The sequence below is a fragment of the Salarias fasciatus genome, chromosome 22 (assembly GCF_902148845.1).
Source record: "Salarias fasciatus chromosome 22, fSalaFa1.1, whole genome shotgun sequence".
Classification (NCBI taxonomy): Eukaryota; Metazoa; Chordata; class Actinopteri; order Blenniiformes; family Blenniidae; genus Salarias; species Salarias fasciatus.
In genome coordinates this window covers 9,950,411-9,972,400 of record NC_043765.1, presented here as the reverse complement: position 1 = coordinate 9,972,400, position 21,990 = coordinate 9,950,411, and the positions used below count along the sequence as shown (strand labels likewise).

Genomic DNA, 21,990 nt, shown 5'->3' with positions numbered 1-21,990 from the left:
ACAATCTTCACGTGATCGTGGTGGCTCCGGACACCCCGAGTGCGCAGTGGTTCTCGGACCTGGTTCAGTTGGCAGTCGGGGACCCGTGGCCGATTCCCGACGGGCCCGACGCACTGCAGCAGGCAGGAGGCGCCCTTCGGTCCCGCCCCTTCCTGGGCGGGAGGCTCCTGGCTTGGAGGCTGAGCGGGTGAGGCTGGTGGAACTAGACCTCCCCCCAGCAGTGGTGTCCACCATCCAGAGTGCCAGGGCCCCCTCTACTGTCAAGGCCTACAGGTCTCGGTGGAAGCTCTTCACATCATGGTGCTCGGAGAGGGGCTTGGACCCGGTCTCCTGCACCGTTGGTGGAGTTTTGGAGTTCCTCCAGGCCCTGCTGGACAGCGGTCGCGCTGCATCCACCCTGGCGGTGTTTGCATCGGCCATCACAGCGGGCCACGGCGGTTTCGGCCGCTTTTCTGCACGCAGCCACCCGCTTGTGAAGCGGTTTCTGCGCGGGGCGTGTCGGTTGCGATCGCCCCCCAGGCATGTGGTCTCTCCATGGGACCTCCATGTGGTGTTGGAGGGCCTCAAGGGACCTCCTTTCGAGCCTTTGGAGCAGGCGGAGGACCGCTTTCTCTCCTTTAAGGCCGCCATCTTGTTGGCGCTAGCATCTGCCAAGAGAGTTGGGGATCTCTGCGCATTGTCAGTCCACCCATCCTGCATGGTGTTCAGCCAGGATGGGGGACTCGTGCACCTCTGGCCTAACCCAGCCTTTCATCCCAAGGTGATCACTTCGGACTTCCGGTCGCGAGTGATCCGGGTCAGGACGTTTGACTCCATGCCTGGTTCGTCTGGGGACGACCCACGCCTGCGGTCACTGTGCCCGGTCAGGGCTCTGCGTCTTTATGTCCAGCGCACAGCTGGCTTTCGCACCACGGACCAGCTGTTTGTGAGGTTTGGAGCCCGGGGGCGTGGTTCCCCGCTGACCTCTCAGCGTCTCGCCCACTGGGTGGGGGGCGCTATTGCAGCTGCCTACGAGGCACAGAATCTCTCGCCACCAGCAGTGATTCGTGCTCATTCCACACGACGTGTGGCTGCCTCTGCGGCCCTGTGCAGAGGGGTCACGGTGAGTGACATCTGCCAGGCTGCCTCCTGGGCCTCTGCGTCCACCTTCGTGCGTTCGTATCTGCTGGATATGTGCACTGACTCTGTGGCCATGTCGGTTTTCGGCGAGAACAGGAGTTCAGTCGTCTAACCGTTTCGGTCCTACTGGCCTGGCTGCCGCGTCCCGGGTGGGCTCGCGGACCAGGGGTTCCCCACCTGCCGCTCGGCTCTGCCGCGGTCTGCTGATGTTGTTTACGGTGTTGCAGGGGCAGGAGTTCTGCCGCTTGCTGTTTTTGGGTTCGCTGCCGCTCCCCGTGCGTGGAACGCGGGCCAGGGGTCCCCCCCTTCACCGCCTGCCGCTGTGGTTTCCCAGCCGGCGTGTGTGTGTGTCGCTGTGGCGATGCTTTGTACGTCGTGGGCCGCGCTACATCGCTAGGTGCCCGCCTCGTCCTTCGGGAGTTCTACGGCCGTTCTGGATCTATGGTTTGTTTACTTCCGTCTTACGCACCAATCCCGTCAGCAGGCCAGCTGGGAGCACATTCATCGACCTACGGCCTTTGCCTTGGTGAGTACCACTAGCGAAGCCCGTAGGCGGGCTAAGCACTTACGAAGTAGAATTAGTAGTTACTGGATGTAACTCCAGTTCTACGAGTAAGTGCGTGCCCGCCTACCTGCTGGCGCAGCTGTCTGCTTCCCTTGTTTTTGCTACGTCAGAAGAAGGGTTTGCTTAGCGCCATCCGAGGTTATGTACCCTCGGTGTGGGGCGTGGCGCTGCGCCATCGCGTGCGGGGGATTGGTACGTCGAGCTTTGTATAGTCTCAGTGGATTGGACAGAGATTGGAGGTGTGCCACTAGCGAAGCCCGTAGGCGGGCACGCACTTACTCGTAGAACTGGAGTTACATCCAGTAACTACTAATTCTCAGCGCTTCGTTTCTTCGTTTTTCTTTATTTGCACTCCACCAAGTTATGGCGCACTCAACGGTAAGTAAACCCCCAAACATTCGTCTCCGCCATTCTGCAACGACGCTTGGTCCTTCTACGCGCGTACTGAACCAGGGTCAGTGCACGCGTACATATACGTGCACGGGGGCAGGTCGAATGGAGAAGGGATTTGATTGGTTCAAAAAAAGGTGTCCCCTCAAGACAATTGGTTGCTGTTTTTCCCGTTTTACTCCTGCTGTAGATAGCGGATATTTTCCAAACTACTTTAAACACACGCTTTGAATTGCTTCCCATCGGGTCATAAAGATCATTTTAACCAGTATTTCAAAAAATGTATCTTATTCAAATCGCCAACCCTCGCTTTAAAAATAAGCTTAAACATCTGCTAGCATGTTAAAAAAACTAGCTTAAACATCTGCTAGCTTGTTAATCAGCTCGTTCAGCCGTTTGTCTTCTGGTGTTTTGAGTTTTGAGCTTCATCCTTCTATCAGCTGGTTTCTGCTGAATCATGTTGTGTTTTTATTTTTTCCGTTTTGTATTTTTTCAATAGTTTTTTTCAGACTCAACCAGTGGTCACAGCTCGCCACGAGGTCAAAGGTCAGTGAATAATAAAGCAGAAATAACAGAATAATAATAAATGAGAGAAAGCTGAGCCTCAGCTTCTCTCTGGATCAAACTCTAAACAACAGTCTGAATGTTTTTTTCTTCTCATGTTTTTTCTGCTGGTTTTAAACTGAGGCTGAAGGCCTGACAGTGAGCTGTGCTTCAAACACTTCCTGAACACACAGCGCCATCTAGTGGCTTCAGACAGGACGGACAGCGTCCTCCAGCTGCACGGCAACAGTGGAACCAGCGAATGTTAGCTAGCAATGAAATGATGATGATAACAATCAAACTCCTGAAGTCGCAGGCCGTGAACACATGAGAGCTTCTTTAGCTAGAAGAGGATCTGAGAGCCTGAAATGAGACGTTGTTCTTCATTCTGCTGTTTGAAATCAGTCAGTCAGGATCAGTCCTGCAGTGTTTTCCTTCAGTCAGTCACATCTCTGAGCCCACTGGACACTGCTGCTGCCTCACAGGAGTTAGCCCATGAGCAAAACATATTGATCCCAGCTCCAATTCCTGAGGGAGGGTTACTGTAGAGACTCCATGATGAAATAATTAGAAATATGGTGTTTGGAAAATCCTCAGAAAGCTTTGAGAATGAGCTCTTTCCAGGAAGATCAGCGTCCTCCATGTCTGCAGCCTCTTGGTCTCAGTGGGCGACGAGCTTTAAGAGGGAAACGCTTCGTCACAACTCTGAGAGTTTTATTGAGTCAAAGAACAGAGAAACACTTTAACAGCAGCTGCTGCAGTGGAGCCAGACGGCTAAAGGAGCTAGCTAAACATCTGCTAGCATGTTAAAGAAGCTAGCTAAACATCTGCTAGCATGCTAAAGGAGCTAGCTAAACATCTGCTAGCATGCTAATGGAGCGAGCTAAACATCTGCGAGCATGTTAAAGGAGCTAGCTAAACATCTGCTAGCATGTTAAAGAAGCTAGCTAAACATCTGCTAGCATGCTAAAGAAGCTAAATGAAATGTGAGGACGACACATTCCAGTCACATGAGAGCGTTGTGAAGTCGGGCTCAGACTGGAGGAAATCCAAAGTTTCTGTTGCTTCCTCACATCAATGTGAATCTCACTTCAAGACTTTACAACAAAGTGTCCAAACATGTGACTGCAGCCAGTGAACCTCACTTCATTGCCTTTGTCTTCAGTTCCACTGAACAAAGTTGCTGAATGAATCCAAACCACTGATTGATGATGAAAAAGCTGCGACGCGTCAACATGGAGCTGAATCCAGAAGAAATCCATCAAGTCAGAGTCCTGATCACACACCAACACTCACTCATTGTGTGTGTGTGTGTGTGTGTGTGTGTGTGTGTGTGTGTGTGTGTGTGTGTGTGTGTGTGTGTGTGTGTGTGTGTGTGTGTGTGTGTGTGTGTGTGTGTGTGATTCTCTCTCTCAGGTGTTCATATTGTCCAGAGGATGTACGGCTGTGAATGGGACGATGAAACTGATGAAGTGAACGGATTTCATCAAAACGGTTATGATGGAGAAGATTTCCTCGTTTATGACCTGAAGACAGAAACATGGATCGCTCCAGTTCAACAGGCTGTTCCCTCCAAACACAAGTTGGACAATGACAAAGCTCTGATAGCTTCTCTTAAAAACTACTTCACCACAGTCTGTGTTGGTTGGCTGAAGAAGTATGTGGAGTTTGGTCGGAGCTCACTGATGAGAAAAGGTAAAATGTTTGGAGTTTGTCTCTCAGCTTCTCTTCTTTCATGCTGCTCTCAGCATCTCCTCTCCTCTCTCCATCTGGCCTTCCTTCATCCCTCTTTCCATGGCCCGTCTCTTCCTGGCTGCAGTGGCTGACATGAGAGAGAAAGAGTGTAGAGAAGAATCCAGTAAAGTGTGAGGTGTCTTCCTGCTTGTTCTCCAGATCTTCCCTCAGTGTCTCTCCTCCAGAAGACTCCCTCCTCTCCGCTCACCTGCCACGCTACAGGTTTCTACCCCGACAGAGCCGACTTGTTCTGGAAGAAAGACGAGGAGGAGCTCCATGAGGACGTGGTCAGAGGAGAGATCCTCCCCAACCATGACGGGAGCTTCCAGATGAGCGTTGATCTGGATCTTTCAGGGCTCAAAGATGAAGACTGGGGGAGGTACAGCTGTGTGTTTCATCTGGCTGGAGGACAGGAAGTCTCCAAGAGACTGGACAAACGGGACATCAGGACCAACTGGAAGACAAATGATGGAGGTCAGAGACTCTTCATTTCACTCTCATTCTCTCGTTTGTCACTTCAGGAAATCAAGTCCAGCATCATAGAATGTGAAGTTGACTTCAGTCCAGAACTTTCCCCTCATTTCCCAGAGATCCAAACCTCCAGAGTTCATCTGGATTGATTTCCACATGTGACTGAGGCCTGGATCCCATCTGTCAGTCTGTGAATGCAGCGTCTTCTTCCTGCTTCCACTGTCCAAAAGCAGATGGGATGTGAGCCTCATGAGAGCAGCAGATCAGAATGTGGAGACGTTCCACTGACAGTGTCAATGCAGCCTCAATGCAGCCACAGTCATCTTGTCAGCAGTCTTTGCCGCTCTCTGCAGGCAGCAGTGCTGATGCAGCTGATCAGGATGCTCTCCATGCTGCAGCTGGAGGAGCTGCTGAGGCTCTTTGGAGACGTCCCACACTTCTCACACTCTGACATCAAATGTCCAAACTCCTCAGAGAGCTGAGCAGCTGTTTCTCTGCAGGGTTTCCCACTGGAGCTGCTGCTGGAGGAGTTGTTGCTGCTCTGCTCCTCCTGACAGGCTGCATCATGGGACTCATCGTCTGCTTGAAGAAACCACCTCAAGGTAAAGTAGAAACTCTCCTTTCCTCATCAGGATCATTGATGTGTGTGTGTTGAACCTGAAGGAGGGTTTGGAGTGGAAAAGAGTGGTCGTCATGGTAACCTCCTCCCTCTTTCTCCTGCTGTTTTTCAGGGTTCAGAGCCACTAACAGTGAGTACTTTCCTATTTCCTTTCATCAGGATGTTTCAGTGTTGTTTGATGTTCCTTTCTGTTGTTTCTGCCTTCAAGCTGACTTCTTGCTTTGGAACATGTTTCATGTGTTTCCAACAAGTTCTGCTCTTTGTTTCCAGCCTCTGAAACTTTATGAGGAGAAGATCCAGCCGTGAAGAAAGTGAGTCCATCAAGTGAAACATGTCAGAAATCAGCCGTTCACTGCAGAAACACTCCTCCTTCAAATGAGACAAATATTCTTCAATTTCATCAAATTTTCTTGTTTTCAGCAGAAATTCTCCCAGTAGTTTCAGCAACATTTGCTTCTCTAGAATTCTTCAAACTATCAAATGAATCAAACTGCTTTGAGCTAAAAACAGACAGAAATGTCCAAAATTCTAGAAAACAGTTCTTCTTCCAAGTCGAGTCCTGGTTGATCTTCAGAAGTGTTCTCAGAATGAGCTCTGTTTCCTTCATCAGGCTGATTAGTTCAGTTTCATTTTGGGACATTTGACTCGTGACGAGGAAAGACTGGATCTATATTTTAGGACAGAGGATTCTAGATTTCCCTGCCCTTCAGCCAGCAGCAGGAATATGGAACATTCACAACACTCCTTGTTTTATATGTGCAATATGTGGAACTCGGAGGCTGCAGGACAATTTCCATCATTGCAGCAGAATTCCCCTCCCATGATGCCTTGCTGAAGTTCTGATGCTGCTTAACTGATGGTCTTAACTGGATGTTGCCGCCTCTTCCCTCCTCTGGCTCAAACTCACACAGAGACTCTGGAAGCCCCGCCTCCTTCCTGAAGCTACTTCCTGTGTGGGAGGAGCTTATGGAATAATTCCACCTGATTCTGATTTTATAGTTTCCAGAAGCCTCACAGTTCAAGTTTCTGGTCTGTATCTGCTGTAGAGGTCAAATGAGAGCCACAGAGGTCAAAGGTCACAGCAGGCTTCATGTCTCAGCTGGGCCTCAGAGGGGTCATGACCTTTTGGAGCTCCTCTAAAGGACGGTCTGGCTCTAGTCTTCTTCCAAGCCTCACTGCTGAAGAAGAACAAAGAGGCTTTGAGTTCTGGAAGATTTGATCAAGACCACAATGCAGGAGCTTCATGTAGGGACACACACACACACACACACACACACACGTGTGTGTGCTGTTAGTGTGTGAGTCAGGTGTGTGAATGAGCGGCTCCGTCATGAGTGTGTTGTCAGTGTGGCTGTGGGAGTGACGGGGTCAGCTCACAGCTGCTGGCCGCTTTGTGCCAGACTTGGTTCTGAGACGTTGTTGTAATAAAGGAATAAAGCTTGTAAACGGAGCGCTGTGGAGTGTGTGTGTCCCCTGTGCTGCACCCAGTCATGGAAGTGATGAAAAGGCAGCTGGAGCCACAACATGACTGTAGAAATCTTCTCCAGTGTTTCATCTTCTTCCTCTTCTCTCCTCCCAGAAGCCCCTAAAAGAAGCCCCCCCTGGACCAGATGTCTGGAGGGTTCCTCACTCCAGGAGCTCCAGAGAAGAGCATGAGGGACAGAGCTGAGCAGCAAACAGTAAAGTCCAGGGGGGGTTCTCTCCTCTGGATGCTGATGTGTTGCAGTGGAGGAAAGAACAGCTGGATCTTCCACTGCTTTCCAAACTGGCCTCCAGCTGCTGTCCATCCCTGCAACAAGTGTCCATCAGAGGAGAGCTGAGCTCAGCTGGTGACAGACAGCAGGAGCAGCACAGCAGTCTGCTTCTTCCTGAACATGTGGACCAGCTCATGCTCCTCCAGGAAAAGCCCACGCTCAGTCATATGAAGTGAAGCCCTCAGTGAGGGAGGATCGCCAACACCGCTGGACTTTTGGCCCCGATCGTCATCAGAGAGCTGTTTCTGTTTGGTGAACTTCTCTAGAAACCACATCGACATGTTGTTTTCCTCACTACCAGGGAGTGAGCAGTGTGGACTGGGCCCTCTGAACAGCTGATCTTCCTGGCTGGGTTCTGTTTCCAGCTGCTGTGTCTGTCAGTCACACTGGAGTTTTTACATTTCTTCCATGTGGAGCAGCTGCAGCTGTTTGCTTTGACTGAACGGATTGATAGATTTGAAATGTCAGATTCTCCTGTCCCTGCTCAGCCAGCAGCAGAGTGTGAGCTCCAGCACAGCAGTCTGGCAGGGAGCAGTGTGAGCAGCACTGGAGGAAGGTATTTCACTGAGCTCATTGCTGAAGCAGGAAACCTTCAGTTCTTCAGTTCAGCTGGAATTATTCTGTCAAACTTTGTTCAATGACAGACGGGGAGCAGCAGCAGGAAAAGGAGCTGAGAAAGGGACTGTTGGTGAACGCTCCATGTGTTTCTCTGCAGCTTTTTATCAAATCGCCTCAATAAATTGTTGAATGTTATTAAAAAAATGTCATGAAGTCAAATGTTTTGTCACTACTGTCCTCCTCTGATCCCCTTCAGAGGAACAGAGCAGAATGTGTCCACACTCTGGATTCCAGAAGAGATGCTGGGTTTGATCTTTTTATTAGAACTTCAGATAAAATACAAGCTGTCAATGAGGAGGAAGAACAGACTGACCACAGCTGAGGAGCAGACATGAAGAAAGACACACACATTAGAAAACAGCTCAACTGAACAGTGTAGAACACACATCAGGAACATCAGGGCCATGAAGGGAGTCAGGAAGCAAGAAGATCACATTCAGAGCAACAGAAAGAAAAACCAGGATCCACTGCAGCAGAGAGCTGACCACTCAGTCTGGCAGCTGAAGACAAGAACATCTGACAGAGGAGAAACTAAGATCTGATTCTTCCCTGTGATCAGGCTCCTGGAACTCTAGAAAAGTCTGGAAACAGTCTAGAATAGTGTTTCTATATCCATGGATCATATAGATCCACACATGCAGACACAGAGACATTCCTCTGATCCTCCATAAATCTCTACAGACACATAGAAACATGGATCCAGACACACCAGCATCAATATGAGCTCAGAGACACAGTGGAGGCACAAACATCACATTCTCATTCAAACTAGACCAGGGGTCGGCGACCTTTAACCCCCAGAGAGCCATTTGGACCCGGTTTCCACGGAAAAGAAAACACTGGGAGCCGCAGATATTTCCTGATTTCTAAAATGAAGATAACACTGTAGATATTGTTTTTTACCTTCAGCTTTGTTCACAGTGGAGAACAGCTGCTCACACACGGATGAGGATCTGAAGGTGGACGGACTCCAGATGCAGGTTTCTTCATCTTTCTGTGGTGTCGGGGACGGCAGTCCATGTTCCAGACTCTGGTTTGTCCGGTCTGGGAAGGTTCTCAGTATCACTCCATCTGTGGCTCTGAACCAGAGTGGCCTTCTGATGACAACATCTTCTACATCCTCTGTCAAGCTCTGAATCTGGACTCCCTCATGTCTTTGTCAGCGATGTCAGCAGCTCCAGCTCCAGATCAGGACGACTCACACCTGCAGATGCAGCCAGGTTTAACAGGGATGGATGGATGGTCAGGGGGCTGATGGGAAGGACCAGGGGTTTTTTGGAGTCGCTTCCCAAACGATGAAACACTCTGAATTCATCAGCTTGTGAGCTTGTTTGAACTCCCTGAAAGTAGGGAAGTGAGACAGTGAGCCTCTCTGAACATCTCTGGATAAAACTGCAGCAGAGCGTTTCAGCACCTCTCCTCTGGACAGCGACCTCTGCAGGAGCTCACAGGAAGTGCTCTCCACCTCTTCTTCCGGGTCAAAGGGCTCCTGAGTGTGTTTCGAATGAGTTTCCAGTGAGAAGCTCTCCTCCCAGGCTGCTGGTGTGATGGACAGTGGTAACAGGAAGCTGGAGGCCGGTCCAGTCACATGGTGGACATCAGGGAGCAGATTCTACTGAGAGAGGAGATTACTTTCATTCAGGATCAATCCCCTCGTCACCACTGGCTCCTGCTCTGCTTCTGACTCTAAATCACATTTTAAAAAGGATCTAAATTCTCAGCACAAATCCCTCTTTTCACAAAGCCTTCTGATCAGTCTGGCTCCGTTTCATTCATGTGGAGCTGAACCATCAAGGACTTCCAGGGAGTTTTTCACATGGAGCAGGTCGACACCCGACTCTTCATCAGTGATGATCAGTCATTTATGACCTGCAAGTCAATGGTTGAACAACACGGCCTGTGAAAGTAATATATTACTTTTCCAACACTGATCTTCATGATATTCAATAATCTGATGGATCCAGTGATCAGTCCTACCTGCCCACTCTGGACTGCTGCTTGCTGCTGGATCTTGTTCCTGAGGGGCTAAAAAACAAGGTTTTCCACTTCTGTAGCGTCACATCAAACTGTTACTGAACTGATTTATCAAGTCAGACGACACAACGCCTCACAGTTCACTGACTGCTGGATTAAACTGAACTGTGGTTAAACTTCTGACCCGTTTCATCGTCCTCATCTGTTGTTCTGACCGTAGTTTCAGTGAAAAACTTGTCTCTGTGAGCATCTGTTTCCAGAGATACTCCAAGCTTCTTCTGGGCCGCCGTTGCTTTTTCTGACCTGTTTCACACACGGCAGACCGAGCGGAGGTCCTGTCAGTGGAGGGAGGAGGCCCGGGACAACCCGGTCCAAGTATCAGACCGGCCCACCGGGAAGAGTCCCAGTCCTCCTGAGGAGCACTCTGGACCTGGCTGAGTGTGTGTGTGTGTTCTGGTACGTGCACACAGGTACAGAGTGTGACAAAGGAAATGCGAATGTTAAAAAAAAAGAGCAAAGACTGAGGGATTGTGGAGAACTTTATTCAGAGGCTGAAAAATCAGAATAAATATGACTGAAAGAGCAAAAGCTGAGATGAAAGCAGCTCTAAAAGTCCTCTGAGGAACTGACACCATAAAGGAAAAAGCTCCTGGTTTCTGCTGTCAATATGAAGCAAAGTCCAAAACATTTCACCATCTGAGATCAAATGAAACCAAGGAAAGATCAGAAGGAAGTGATGAGAAGCAACAAGTGAATGAAGCAGATCAATAGTTTAGTCAGGAGGAAATCAGTGGAGGAGAGAAACTTGCTCAATACATCAGTTCTAATCCAGACTGTCTTCATGTCCATTGAAGCCCAAATAGGATTTTCACTGGCTGAGAAACACTTTTTAATAAAAACCCTGAGAGAACAAACACTGGAGAGGAGAGACGACCACAAATCGCTCAACAGCCAGTTGTTCAAAGAGCTCCATGGTAGACTACTGGAGGTCCGCCCGGCCGGTGTTATGGATGAACTGGTTCCCTTGCTAAAGAGTGAGGAATGTCTGTAAACTCATGCTGGTAACAGCAGATGTTAAAATAAGACTCACAAAAGACTCTAAACTTATTAATTTACTGTAACTGTAGATAACCGACGTTTCTCTAGAATGAATACAAGTTTCAGTCAGTATTTCAACATCTGTTGGTCACAAGTGAACACGAACACCAGTTAATTCAAAACATCAGCAGGCGGAGCAGAGCTGTGGAGCTTTACACCGGGACGTGCCGCTCGGCGGGGCGGGACTCCGGATGGGGGAGCGCTCGCTCGTTGAGCAGCGTATCATGGAGATGTTGGGACATTATTTGAGCAGATATCCAGCAGATAAAGACACTGCTGGGGCTGAGGACTGCTGCTGCAGAGCTGAAGACCTGAAAGTTCTGTGAGAGACTTTGTCCCCATGTCAGAGGACGCTGTATAATCTGTTTCATCAGGGGTCCTGGTAAACCAGGACTGATCGTGGATCGCCGTCATGTACACAAATGCGTTTAATACGATTGTTTTCAAATGGATTGCAAAAAACACCCATGTAAACTGGACCAGTGTGAGAACTGCTGCAGGAGCCTCCTCCTCCAAAACATCTGATCCAAACACTCAAAGAGCCACAAGCTGCAGCAAGATTCCACCAAAGCAAAGTCAATCCACAGGGAGGAAGGAGCCCCGTCCTGGAGAGCAGCTCAGAGTGGAGCAATCAGCAACTTCTCCATCATTTCTTTTGGCTCTTGCTCCATCAGACTCAATGACTGGAGCCTCTCTGGACTCTTCCTTCATGAAGAGGTTTTAACATGCTCTGCTCCTCACTGCTCCCCTGTCAAGACAAAGAAAGACAAAGAATCCTCTGTTAGTGGGATTCAATCCACTTTTCACCTGGAATCCATGTTTGTCTCCACACAGCAGATCAAACAGAGAGAAATGTGTCCAAAGTCTTCAATTCAATCCACATGTTCATGACATGTCACATCTGGAGCTGGACTGGAGTGTTGGAGACTACGGCCTGATTTCTGACATGCTTCACGTGATGGACTCACTTTCTTCATGGCTGGATCTTCTCCTGATGAAGAGGAAGTTTCAGAGGCTGGAAAACAAAGAGCAAAACTTGTTCTCAGTCATTTGTGTCTGAAAGGAAGAGGAGAAATCACTGAAGAGGAAGATCCAAAGGAAGAAACTTGGACAAGGAGAGTTTCTACTTTACCTTGAGGTGGTTTCTTCAAGCAGACGATGAGTCCCATGATGCAGCCTGTCAGGAGCAGCAGAGCAGCAACAACTCCTCCAGCAGCAGCTCCAGTGGGAAACCCTGCAGAGAAACAGCTGCTCAGCTCTCTGAGGAGTTTGGACATTTGATGTCAGAGTGTGAGAAGTGTGGGACGTCTCCAAAGAGCCTCAGCAGCTCCTCCAGCTGCAGCATGGAGAGCATCCTGATCAGCTGCATCAGCACTGCTGCCTGCAGAGAGCGGCAAAGACTGCTGACAAGATGACTGTGGCTGCATTGAGGCTGCATTGACACTGTCAGTGGAACGTCTCCACATTCTGATCTGCTGCTCTCATGAGGCTCACATCCCATCTGCTTTTGGACAGTGGAAGCAGGAAGAAGACGCTGCATTCACAGACTGACAGATGGGATCCAGGCCTCAGTCACATGTGGAAATCAATCCAGATGAACTCTGGAGGTTTGGATCTCTGGGAAATGAGGGGAAAGTTCTGGACTGAAGTCAACTTCACATTCTATGATGCTGGACTTGATTTCCTGAAGTGACAAATGAGAGAATGTGAGTGAAATGAAGAGTCTCTGACCTCCATCATTTGTCTTCCAGTTGGTCCTGATGTCCCGTTTGTCCAGTCTCTTGGAGACTTCCTGTCCTCCAGCCAGATGAAACACACAGCTGTACCTCCCCCAGTCTTCATCTTTGAGCCCTGAAAGATCCAGATCAACGCTCATCTGGAAGCTCCCGTCATGGTTGGGGAGGATCTCTCCTTTGACCACGTCCTCATGGAGCTCCTCCTCGTCTTTCTTCCAGAACAAGTCGGCTCTGTCGGGGTAGAAACCTGTAGCGTGGCAGGTGAGCGGAGAGGAGGGAGTCTTCTGGAGGAGAGACACTGAGGGAAGATCTGGAGAACAAGCAGGAAGACACCTCACACTTTACTGGATTCTTCTCTACACTCTTTCTCTCTCATGTCAGCCACTGCAGCCAGGAAGAGACGGGCCATGGAAAGAGGGATGAAGGAAGGCCAGATGGAGAGAGGAGAGGAGATGCTGAGAGCAGCATGAAAGAAGAGAAGCTGAGAGACAAACTCCAAACATTTTACCTTTTCTCATCAGTGAGCTCCGACCAAACTTCACATACTTCTTCAGCCAATCAGGACATTCCTGGGTCAGGTATCGTTTATGAAAATCCATCAATGCTTTGTCATTGCTCAACTTGTGTTTGGAGGGAACAGCCTGTTGAACTGGAGCGATCCATGTTTCTGTCTTCTGGTCATAAATGAGGAAATCTTCTCCATCGAAACCATACTGTCGAAATCCGTTCACGTCATCAGTTTCATCGTCCCATTCACAACCGACCATGTACTGGAAAATATGAACACCTGAGAGACACACACACACACACACACACACACACACACACACACACACACACACACACACACACACACACACACACACACACACACACACACTCCTCATCAGGACTCTCCTCATGAGTTGGAGTTCCTGTCTGACTTGATTGATTTCACTGATCCCTGATTCCTCTGCATTTGCAGCTCAGTGTTGGTCAGGGCACTTCAGGTGCTCCGTGCGCTCCGGACGCACTGCTGTGGAGAGCCGCCGTGTCAGGACACAACCTGCCGCTGTTGTGTTCAACAGCTTTCAACCATCCAACATGTTTCTCTGCTGCAGGAGCTCTGTGTTTCCACAGCAGCTTTCTAGTCAAACTAAAACTTTTCTACCATTCTCAACAGGGAGCTGCTCTTTGCTGATGATACTGGTCTTGTTGCCCACACCGAGAAGAGCTCCAGCGTCTCATCAACTGCTTTGCTGGTGCCTGCTCTGAGTTTGGCCTCACCATCAGCCTTAAAAAGACCGAGGTCATGGGCCAAGTTGTTAGTAGTGCTCCCAGTATTAGCATCGGTGACCACACCATTGAGGTGGTGGACAAGTTTACCTACCTCGGTTCGATCATCTCCAGCAACCTCTCCCTAGATGCTGAACTGAATGCCCGTATCGGTAAGGCATCAACAGTGATGGACCATCTGGGGAAGCATATCTGGGGCAACTCTATGCTAACCACCAACACCAAGACAAGAGTCTACCAGGCCTGCATACTGAGCACTCTCCTCTACGGCAGCGAAGCATGGACCCTCTACTTCTGTCATGAACGTCAGCTGAACGCTTTCCACCAACGCTGCCTTCGCAGACTACTGGCAGGATTGTGTAGCCAACATCGACGTCCTAGTCCAGGGGTGGGGAACCCTGGTCCTGGAGGGCCGCAAACCTGCATGTTTTCCATGTCTCCCTGCTTCAACACACCTGAATCGAATCAAGATTCATGGCCAAGTCCAGCAGAAAGCCAGATAACGAGCCTCATTGCAATCAGCTGTGTTGAAGCAGGGAGACATGGAAAACATGCAGGTTTGCGGCCCTCCAGGACCAGGGTTCCCCACCCCTGTCCTAGTCAGAGCAGATGTGTCCAGTATGTTTGCCATCCTGATCCAGACATACTTGCGATAGCTTGGCCACATCACCAGAATGGACAACGGCCGAATCCACAAAGGCTTACTGTATGGGGAGCTGGCTACTGGAAACAGGTCAAAGGGACGCACAGCTCAGGTTCGACAATATCTGCAAGCGTGACCTCAAGGCTGGAGACTTCAACCCCTCCGACCTGGAGTCAGCCGCCTCCAACCGCTCCGACTGGCGGACCACCACCCAGGTTGTCATCAGAACAGCAGAGGAGAGAAGAGACACCCGCTGGGGGGAGAAGAGACTCCGCAGACAGCGGAGACCATTGACATCCTCACCACACTGCGAACAGGTCTTCCGCAGTGGCTGCGGCAGGATCTGCGGATCCTGGATCGGCCTCTACAGCCATGCCCAACGCTGCAGTTCCCTGACCAAAGACAAACCCCCCCTATGATCTTTCGAGATCGATGGAGCCAACAAGATCAGTAGATTGAAAGTAATCTCCAGTTCAATTGATTTCCTTTTGGCTGGGGAACTAAAGCTGCTGAATGATCAGAAATCTCTGCAGAATAAAGCAAGTGAGTTCATCACCTGGAGAAATGTCCCCTTTCTCTCTTTACCAATCACATCCTGATCGCTACAACGGACACAATGGAAGTGAATGGTATTTTTGGTTCCCCTCGTCAAACTCATCAAATACAAAATCCAACAACCCCAAAACAGTTTGGTGGACACGTTATAATCCGCAGATTCACTACGCTGTGAAATATAAATGCAAAATTATGAGATTGAGTTGTTTATGCGAAGATTGCTAAGACGGAACTACTTACTAAATATGGTGTCTGGGCGTAGTGATTTCAAAAGAAAAAGTAGTTCCCAGTATTTGCTTCAGTGTCATAACGCTACAATATTATTTGTTGGTGTTCCACAGCGTAGTGAATGTTCGGATTATAACGTGCCCACCAAAGTATTTTGGGGTTGTTGGATTTTGTATTTGATGAGTTTGACGAGGAGAACCAAAAATACCATCCACTTCCATTGTGTCCGTCCCGAAAACCTTCTCCGACTCACCTCTGGATAAACAACGGCTCACCCTCACAAGAAAAGTAAGTATGCTGTTCGAAATGACGAAGGAATTGTGCTAAATGGGCCAATTTGCCAGAATGTTTAAGTATCCCTTTAAGATTGTACTGATTTAAACAACCCAGCTGACATTTAAGCTGGCTTATTGAACATGCTTGCAGTTCGCTTATTTAACATGCTCGCCGACATTTTAGCTATGTTTTCTTTTTACAAGCCCAATGACTTTTTGGCCACCTTATTTAATATGCTAGCAGATTTTTCTAGCTTTTTAACAAGCTAGATGACATTGAAGCTTGTTTTTATAATGATAAGAGTTGGTCATTTTAGAAGTTAACTTTGTTTAAGCTCGGTTATATGACAAGCTGGCTGGTGTTTAAGCAAATTTAACATGCTAGCAGATGGTTAGCTAGCTTTTTTTTAACAAGCTAGCTGATGTTTTGGCTAACGTATTTAACATGCTAGCAGATAGCTAAGTAAGTTGATGTAGCATGCTATCAGTTGTCTAGGCTAGCATGTTTAAGAAGCTAACTGACATTTATGCTGGTTTAATTAACATGCTAGTAGTTGTTTAGGGTAGATTATTTAACAATTGAGTTTATGTTATTCTGGGTTAAATGACAAGCGGATGTTTATAAGCTAGTTTATTTGACATGCTTGCAGTTGTTTAAGCTAGTTTATTTGACAAGTCAGTAAATGTTTGAGTTAGCTGGTTTAACAAGCTAACTGGTGTTTAAGCTATCTTATTTAGCAAGCGACAGATGACGTTGAAGATAGCTTATTTGACCTGGTTGCTGATTTTTCAGCTACCTTATTGAACATGGTAGCAGATGTTTAAGATAGCTTTTTAACATGCTAGATGTTTTAGCTTGCTTCATTAATAACTAACTGCCATTTGAGCTAAGTATTTAATAAGCGAGATGATGTTCAAGTTTGTTTAACAGGTTAGCGAAAGTTTAAGCGAGAAAACTTAATAAGCTAGGTGACATTTACGCCATTTTAGTTAACAAGCTACAGTGCTAACCACTTCACACCTGCTGCTGACTCAAAGCTCAAGGAACAAGTGACAAACGGAGAGTTTTCATTCAAACACTGTTTGGAAAAAGTTTGAAGATGAAAAATAAGCAGCTCTCACATTTCTCTATGGATCTGCTTTGTTTCTACTGGAGGAGGACTGGATCTGACCTGACCAGCTAACTGTGTGTGTGTGTGCGTGTGTGTGCGTGTGTGTGTGGACTCAGTGGAGACAGGATCGGGAAAAAAGACAAAATTCAATCAAACCTCCAGTTTGGTTCAAACGCTGCTTCACTGTGCCAATGTTTCCTTTGAAGGTTTCCTGAGCTCCCAGAGCTCCATTAGTGGATGTCTCCCAGTATGTTGGGTCTTCTTCTGTGACTTTATTCATCCAGTCCTGTTTGGGCTGTAATCTCTGGGTGTTGCTGTTGTAGTGTTCAATCGGATATTCATCCACCAAACCAACAATCACAAACTCTGGAAAGTTTGGAACTTGAGTTGAAGCAGTGTAGAAATACTTGAGAGAGTGAATTTCTGGAAGAAAGAGAAGAGAGTAAATCAATCAATAACACTGACAGTCCAGCCTGATTGGACATTTGCTGTTTCCCTCTGATCTGGCTGCTTCTTCCTTTTCTTGTGTAAAGTGTTGAGCTGCTTTAAAGCCTGAATCCATGAGATTCAAAGAGCATCTCTTCACTCTTTTCTTCACTTCATCTGGTTGGAAACACTTGATGAGACCAATCAAAGCTCACTTTCTTCTCACTGATCAACTAATGGTTGAAAAGCTCTTTGGAATTTCTTCAGCTGCTTTCATTCCAGCTGACAACATCAGAGGACTTTGAACAGACACCAGAGCAGAACAACAGCTGATCACTGGACTGTTGATCAGCAGCTTTGACTTTCTATTAGACAGAATGAGTTCAAATGTGTGATCAGGAGAAAGACAGTAGAGAGTGAGACAGTAGAGACACTGAGGAAGATCACTTCTCATCACTGATTAGTCACATGGAATACTGGATCAATATCATCTACACTGAAAAAAAAAAGTCTGTTCAATTTACATGAAAAAGTTATGGACATCGGTTGCACATAATAAAGTTATGTTTTCTCAAAACGATTTTTTAGTGTTAATTGTACTCATTTCTTATTTGTTCAAATAACGCAAATTTTTTTACGTACATTTAAAGTGTTTCTTTTTTGTTATGTATGCAAAACTCACCTATGTTAAAACAACTTGATTTCTTGATGTATAGTATATTCAATTACCCTACGACATGACTTTTTTTTATTTTTAGTGTACTCAATTACCACCTGTTAAAGCAATGTTAATTCATTACATAAAGTATCTGCAGTGTTTTGTCACATCAATTTAATTTGTTTAAGCAGGTCTCATACTATTAAGTTATAAAGCTTCTGCATACTTTGTGTTTCCATCCCACAATAGATTAAGCTATATTATCAATGCAGCCTTATCAACTAAATTACTAACATGAAAGTTTTGAAATAAATAAAGCCAGGAGAAGAACATTTCTTTTAACAAGAAAAAAAAACTGTATTAAACATCTTCAACATGAAAATACAGTTGTTTTCCCGAAATACTTGTTAATCCAGTTTTTGGTTCAGTGAAACATCTCTATGAAAACACATCACATATTAGGAAGGAAGAAGGGTCTGACCTTAAGATAGTTTTGTTCTGAAAACAAAATGTCAGTAAAAAATGTATCAAAATGAGGAAAACTGCATGGCAATAATCAGAACAGTATCTTCTTTCTTTTACAAATACACTTGCTATCAAAGAGTGCGCGTTGACCCCTCATTCCTCCCGGCCCTGTATGATGATGGGAGGTGTGACGTCACTACCAAAGAGCCACGGGACAGGCAGGCCCGCACGGGCTGTTTCCATGCTTATATCGTGTAACAGCCGTGGAGTGTTTGCTGGTGGGATCTGAGCCTAAGTCCTGCGGGGACGTGGGCCTCGGACTGTTGGGGGCGAAACTTTGGACATTGAGGAGCATTTGATGTTTTTTTCATGACTTTCGGCGGCGTTTTTGTTTTTTGTTTTGTTTTTTTGGGGGGGGGAACTTTTAATTCATTCATTTTTTTTTTTAGATGCAAGTGAACAAAATACTGTAGCAGCCGTGGGGGCTGCTGGGGGTCGCTGCGGCACGTGACTGTGTCCCAGGGAGCCGCAAGGCATTATGGGTTGAACTGTTTGGACTTTGGGACTGTTTTGTGGGGGTTTTATGTGTTCTTGGGGTTCATTTTATTATTCGTTATGCTTATTAGTCTTGTTCTGTGTGCTTTTGCCACTTTGTGTTATTTCATGTTTATTGCGTGTCGGACCGTGAGCCAGGGGGGTTGCTGGGCGAGTGGCTCGGCCTGCGTGCCGGTATTGTTTTGTGTGTGACGTGCTCCCAAAATGCTTTAGTTGTTAGAACAATAAAAGCTTTGGTTGAGCAAAAGAGCAGCAGTCCTCATCAATTGTTGTCTCCGTCGCGAGCTGCCGGTGCCGGCGCCACTATACATTGCCAGAGGCAAGTGATCACAAAGTAAAGAAAACAGTGTATACAATGGGCTAACACTAAGCTAGACATGAAGAAGCTATATGCTAGCATTAGCCTACACCGAGAAGCCTTGCTGGACAGCATCATTATACTGGCGGGGGACTTTAATCACTCCAACCTGAAGTCTGTGCTGCCGAAACTGAACATATATGAAAAATTCCCCACAAGAGAGAAAAATACACTGGATCAGGTCTACTGCAACATCCCATAGGCCGAGCCAGACCACTGCCTCGTCTGGGTCTCTGGCCCTAACCCCAGCATACAAGGCACTCATCTGCAGAGAGAAACCAACCTCAAAGACAGTCAACATGTGGACTGACGAGGCCCCTTCAGCACAGCAGGACTGCTTTGACACTACAGACTGGGAGGTTTTTGCTGAGGGGACAGATCTTCAAGGAAACACATCAGCTGTACTGAAGATATCAACCTCTGTGCTGAATGTGTGACTCAGACAAAGACTGTTAAAGTGCTGCCCAATCAAAAGCCATGGTTTAACAGGGAACTGGCTGCCCTGCTCAGAGCACGCCACTCAGCTTTTAGATCTGGGGACCAGCAGGCCTACACGAGGGCACGAAGCAACCTGAGGAGGGGCATCAGAGAGGCCGAGCGCAGGTACCAGCACTTCAACAGCAACAACTCCAGAGGCATCTGGCAGGGAATTAAGTCCATCACCGGCTACAAGGACAGCCTGCAGCTACACCCCCCACAGACAGCACCAATCCAGACGCCCGGAACCACTTCTTTGCTTGCTTTGACAGGCGGAGAAGCGACTCGGGGGACACCTTTCAGCCTGCAGCGATGGCGGGGGACACCCCCGTACAACTGCACCAGAACCAGGTCAGGGCAACCCTGCGGAGAGTCAACACGAGAAAAGCCCCTTGTCCACACGGCATCTCAAGAAAAATCCTCAAGGACTGTGCGGATCATCTAGCGGAGGTTTTCACCACCATCTTCAGCCTCTCGCTCCAACAGTCCCAAATTCCCACCTGCCTGAAAACAGCCACCATCATCCCACTACCAAAGAAGAACACAGTAAGCTGCCTGAAGGACTTTCGCCCAGTTGCTCTCACACCCATCATCACAAAGTGTTTTGAGAAACTCATTATTTCTCACATTAGATCTGCCGTCCCTGCTGACCTGGACCAGCACCAGTTTGCTTATCAGGCAAACCGGTCAACAGAAGACACTGTGATCAAAACTCTCCACACAGCCCTTACTCATCTGGACCAAAGGAACATGTATGTAAGGATGTTTGTGGATTTCAGCTCAGCCTTTAATACTGTTGTGCCCCAAAAACTGGTCAATAAACTGAGCAATCTGGGCCTGGGCAGCTCACTGTGCGCATGGATACGGGACTTTCTCAGTAACAGATCGCAGCATGTCAGAATGAGGGGCCGCACATCCTCCACCCTCATCCTGAAGACGAGGACACCAGAGGGATGCGTCCTCCAGAGATCCAGCTTCTGGTACATTGGTGTCATGATAACAATCTGGACCTGAACACCAGCAAAACCAAGAAACTAACTGTGGATTTTAGGAGAACCAGATGCATGGAGCACCCTGCCCTCTGCATCAATGGAGAGGAAGTAGAGAGGGTGCAAAGCTTCAGACTCCTTGGTTTGCACATCATGGCTGACCTCACCTGGGCTGTTAACACCTCCTGCTAGGTGGGGAAAGCACAACAGAGACTGAAGCAGGCTCACCTGCCCCAACAACTGTGTATCAACTTTTACAGAGCTACCGTCGAGAGCCTCCTGTCATACTGCTGCACAGCATGGTCCAGCACCTGCACAGCAGAGGACAGAAGGAACCTTCAGCGGGTCATCAGGGCAGCCGAGACGACCATCGGGACCACACTACCCCCACTCAAGGACATCTTGACGACTTGCATCCAGAAGGAGGCCTTTAACATCACAGGGGACCCCACAGCCCCCCCCCCCCCCCCCCCCCCCCCCCCCACACACACACACACACACCTACCCCCCACCCCCTTCAACCCCCATCACATCTGCCGGCTGTCGGAGGAGCTCAGAGACAATTTTTGAAAATAGGGGAAATATAATCCTGAGCTATTTTTGGAGGGCTCTTATTTTGAAATGCCACATCAGATTGTTCTGAAATTTTGTGATTGGCATCCTGGGATGGCCTACTGTCAGCCTGAAGTGAAATGGTTCATTGATATCAGAGGGATTTTTTTTAAATATATTATACTCTTATACAGTGACATGAGCTTGGCTGCACTGTTACCAAAACGCCTACTATAAGCGCACACCGCGGCGCTGAGTTTTGGCCTTAACACAGTGATCAGCAGCAAAGGATCCAGTCTGGAGCTCCACTACTGATCCAGGATCAGACTGAGATCAGGATCAACACAGAACCAACTGTTCCACATTCAACATGAACATGAGGCCCACTGATTTCTCCAGTGAGGCTTCAAATGTTTCCAGACAGAAGAAAAGAAGGAAAAAGAGATTTTCCTCAGAAGAAGAGAAGCTTGTCAGTCAGAGGAGATGTGGAGAAAAAGCTGGAATCCTACCTGGAGCCCCGCTGGGGATTCCCAGCAGGAAGAAGAGAGCCAGGAGGAGCTGCATGTTCACCTGTCCTCTCTATTCTCACACTTCTCTTTCTTTTCACAAAAATAAAACTGAACTTGCGCACGGCACACGGCCAGTGGAGCAGACATAAAATACAGAAAGCTGTGCTGCTTGTTTGACAACCTTGGCAACTCACATCTGATTGGCTCTGGAACCAGGAAGTAGTGACGGTCTCACCCCACACACTGAAGTTGTTTTGCCCACACCTCTCAGTTTGGAAGGAATTGGAGCTGA

General features: G+C 47.9%; 3 protein-coding genes across 16 annotated transcripts in view; 2 read left to right on the top strand and 1 right to left on the bottom strand.

Annotated features, from left to right (window-relative positions):
* The window catches only part of LOC115409065 (class I histocompatibility antigen, F10 alpha chain-like), a 272,574-nt gene that overhangs the window by 24,043 nt on the left and 226,541 nt on the right, over positions 1 to 21,990 (top strand). The window lies entirely within an intron of this gene.
* The window catches only part of LOC115409066 (class I histocompatibility antigen, F10 alpha chain-like), a 348,874-nt gene that overhangs the window by 218,265 nt on the left and 108,619 nt on the right, over positions 1 to 21,990 (bottom strand). For 2 of the 11 annotated variants that reach the window (XM_030120051.1, XM_030120052.1), the window contains 6 exons: positions 16,866 to 17,132; positions 13,130 to 13,408; positions 12,617 to 12,931; positions 12,018 to 12,119; positions 11,854 to 11,900; positions 10,598 to 11,633 (listed from right to left, as the gene is read on the bottom strand). The exons of 3 other annotated variants lie outside the window; for them this stretch is intronic. In XM_030120051.1, coding sequence (XP_029975911.1) covers positions 11,562 to 11,633; positions 11,854 to 11,900; positions 12,018 to 12,119; positions 12,617 to 12,931; positions 13,130 to 13,408; positions 16,866 to 17,132 — 1,082 coding nt within the window. In that variant the 3' untranslated portion in view covers positions 10,598 to 11,561. Of the gene's footprint in view, positions 1 to 10,597; positions 11,634 to 11,853; positions 11,901 to 12,017; positions 12,120 to 12,616; positions 12,932 to 13,129; positions 13,409 to 16,865; positions 17,133 to 21,698; positions 21,855 to 21,990 lie in introns of those variants that run through there. 6 more of the 11 variants (XM_030120050.1, XM_030120043.1, XM_030120046.1 and 3 more) reach the window with 6 other exon arrangements.
* LOC115409078 (class I histocompatibility antigen, F10 alpha chain-like) overlaps positions 1 to 21,990 on the top strand; it is a 420,939-nt gene that overhangs the window by 324,766 nt on the left and 74,183 nt on the right. Inside the window, exons 7-8 of one of the 2 annotated variants that reach the window (XM_030120074.1) lie at positions 5,712 to 5,752; positions 7,021 to 7,239. The exons of the other annotated variant lie outside the window; for it this stretch is intronic. Of the exons in view, the coding sequence (XP_029975934.1) occupies positions 5,712 to 5,728 (17 nt within the window). The 3' untranslated portion in view covers positions 5,729 to 5,752; positions 7,021 to 7,239. Of the gene's footprint in view, positions 1 to 5,711; positions 5,753 to 7,020; positions 7,240 to 21,990 lie in introns of those variants that run through there. 2 annotated transcript variants of the gene reach the window in all.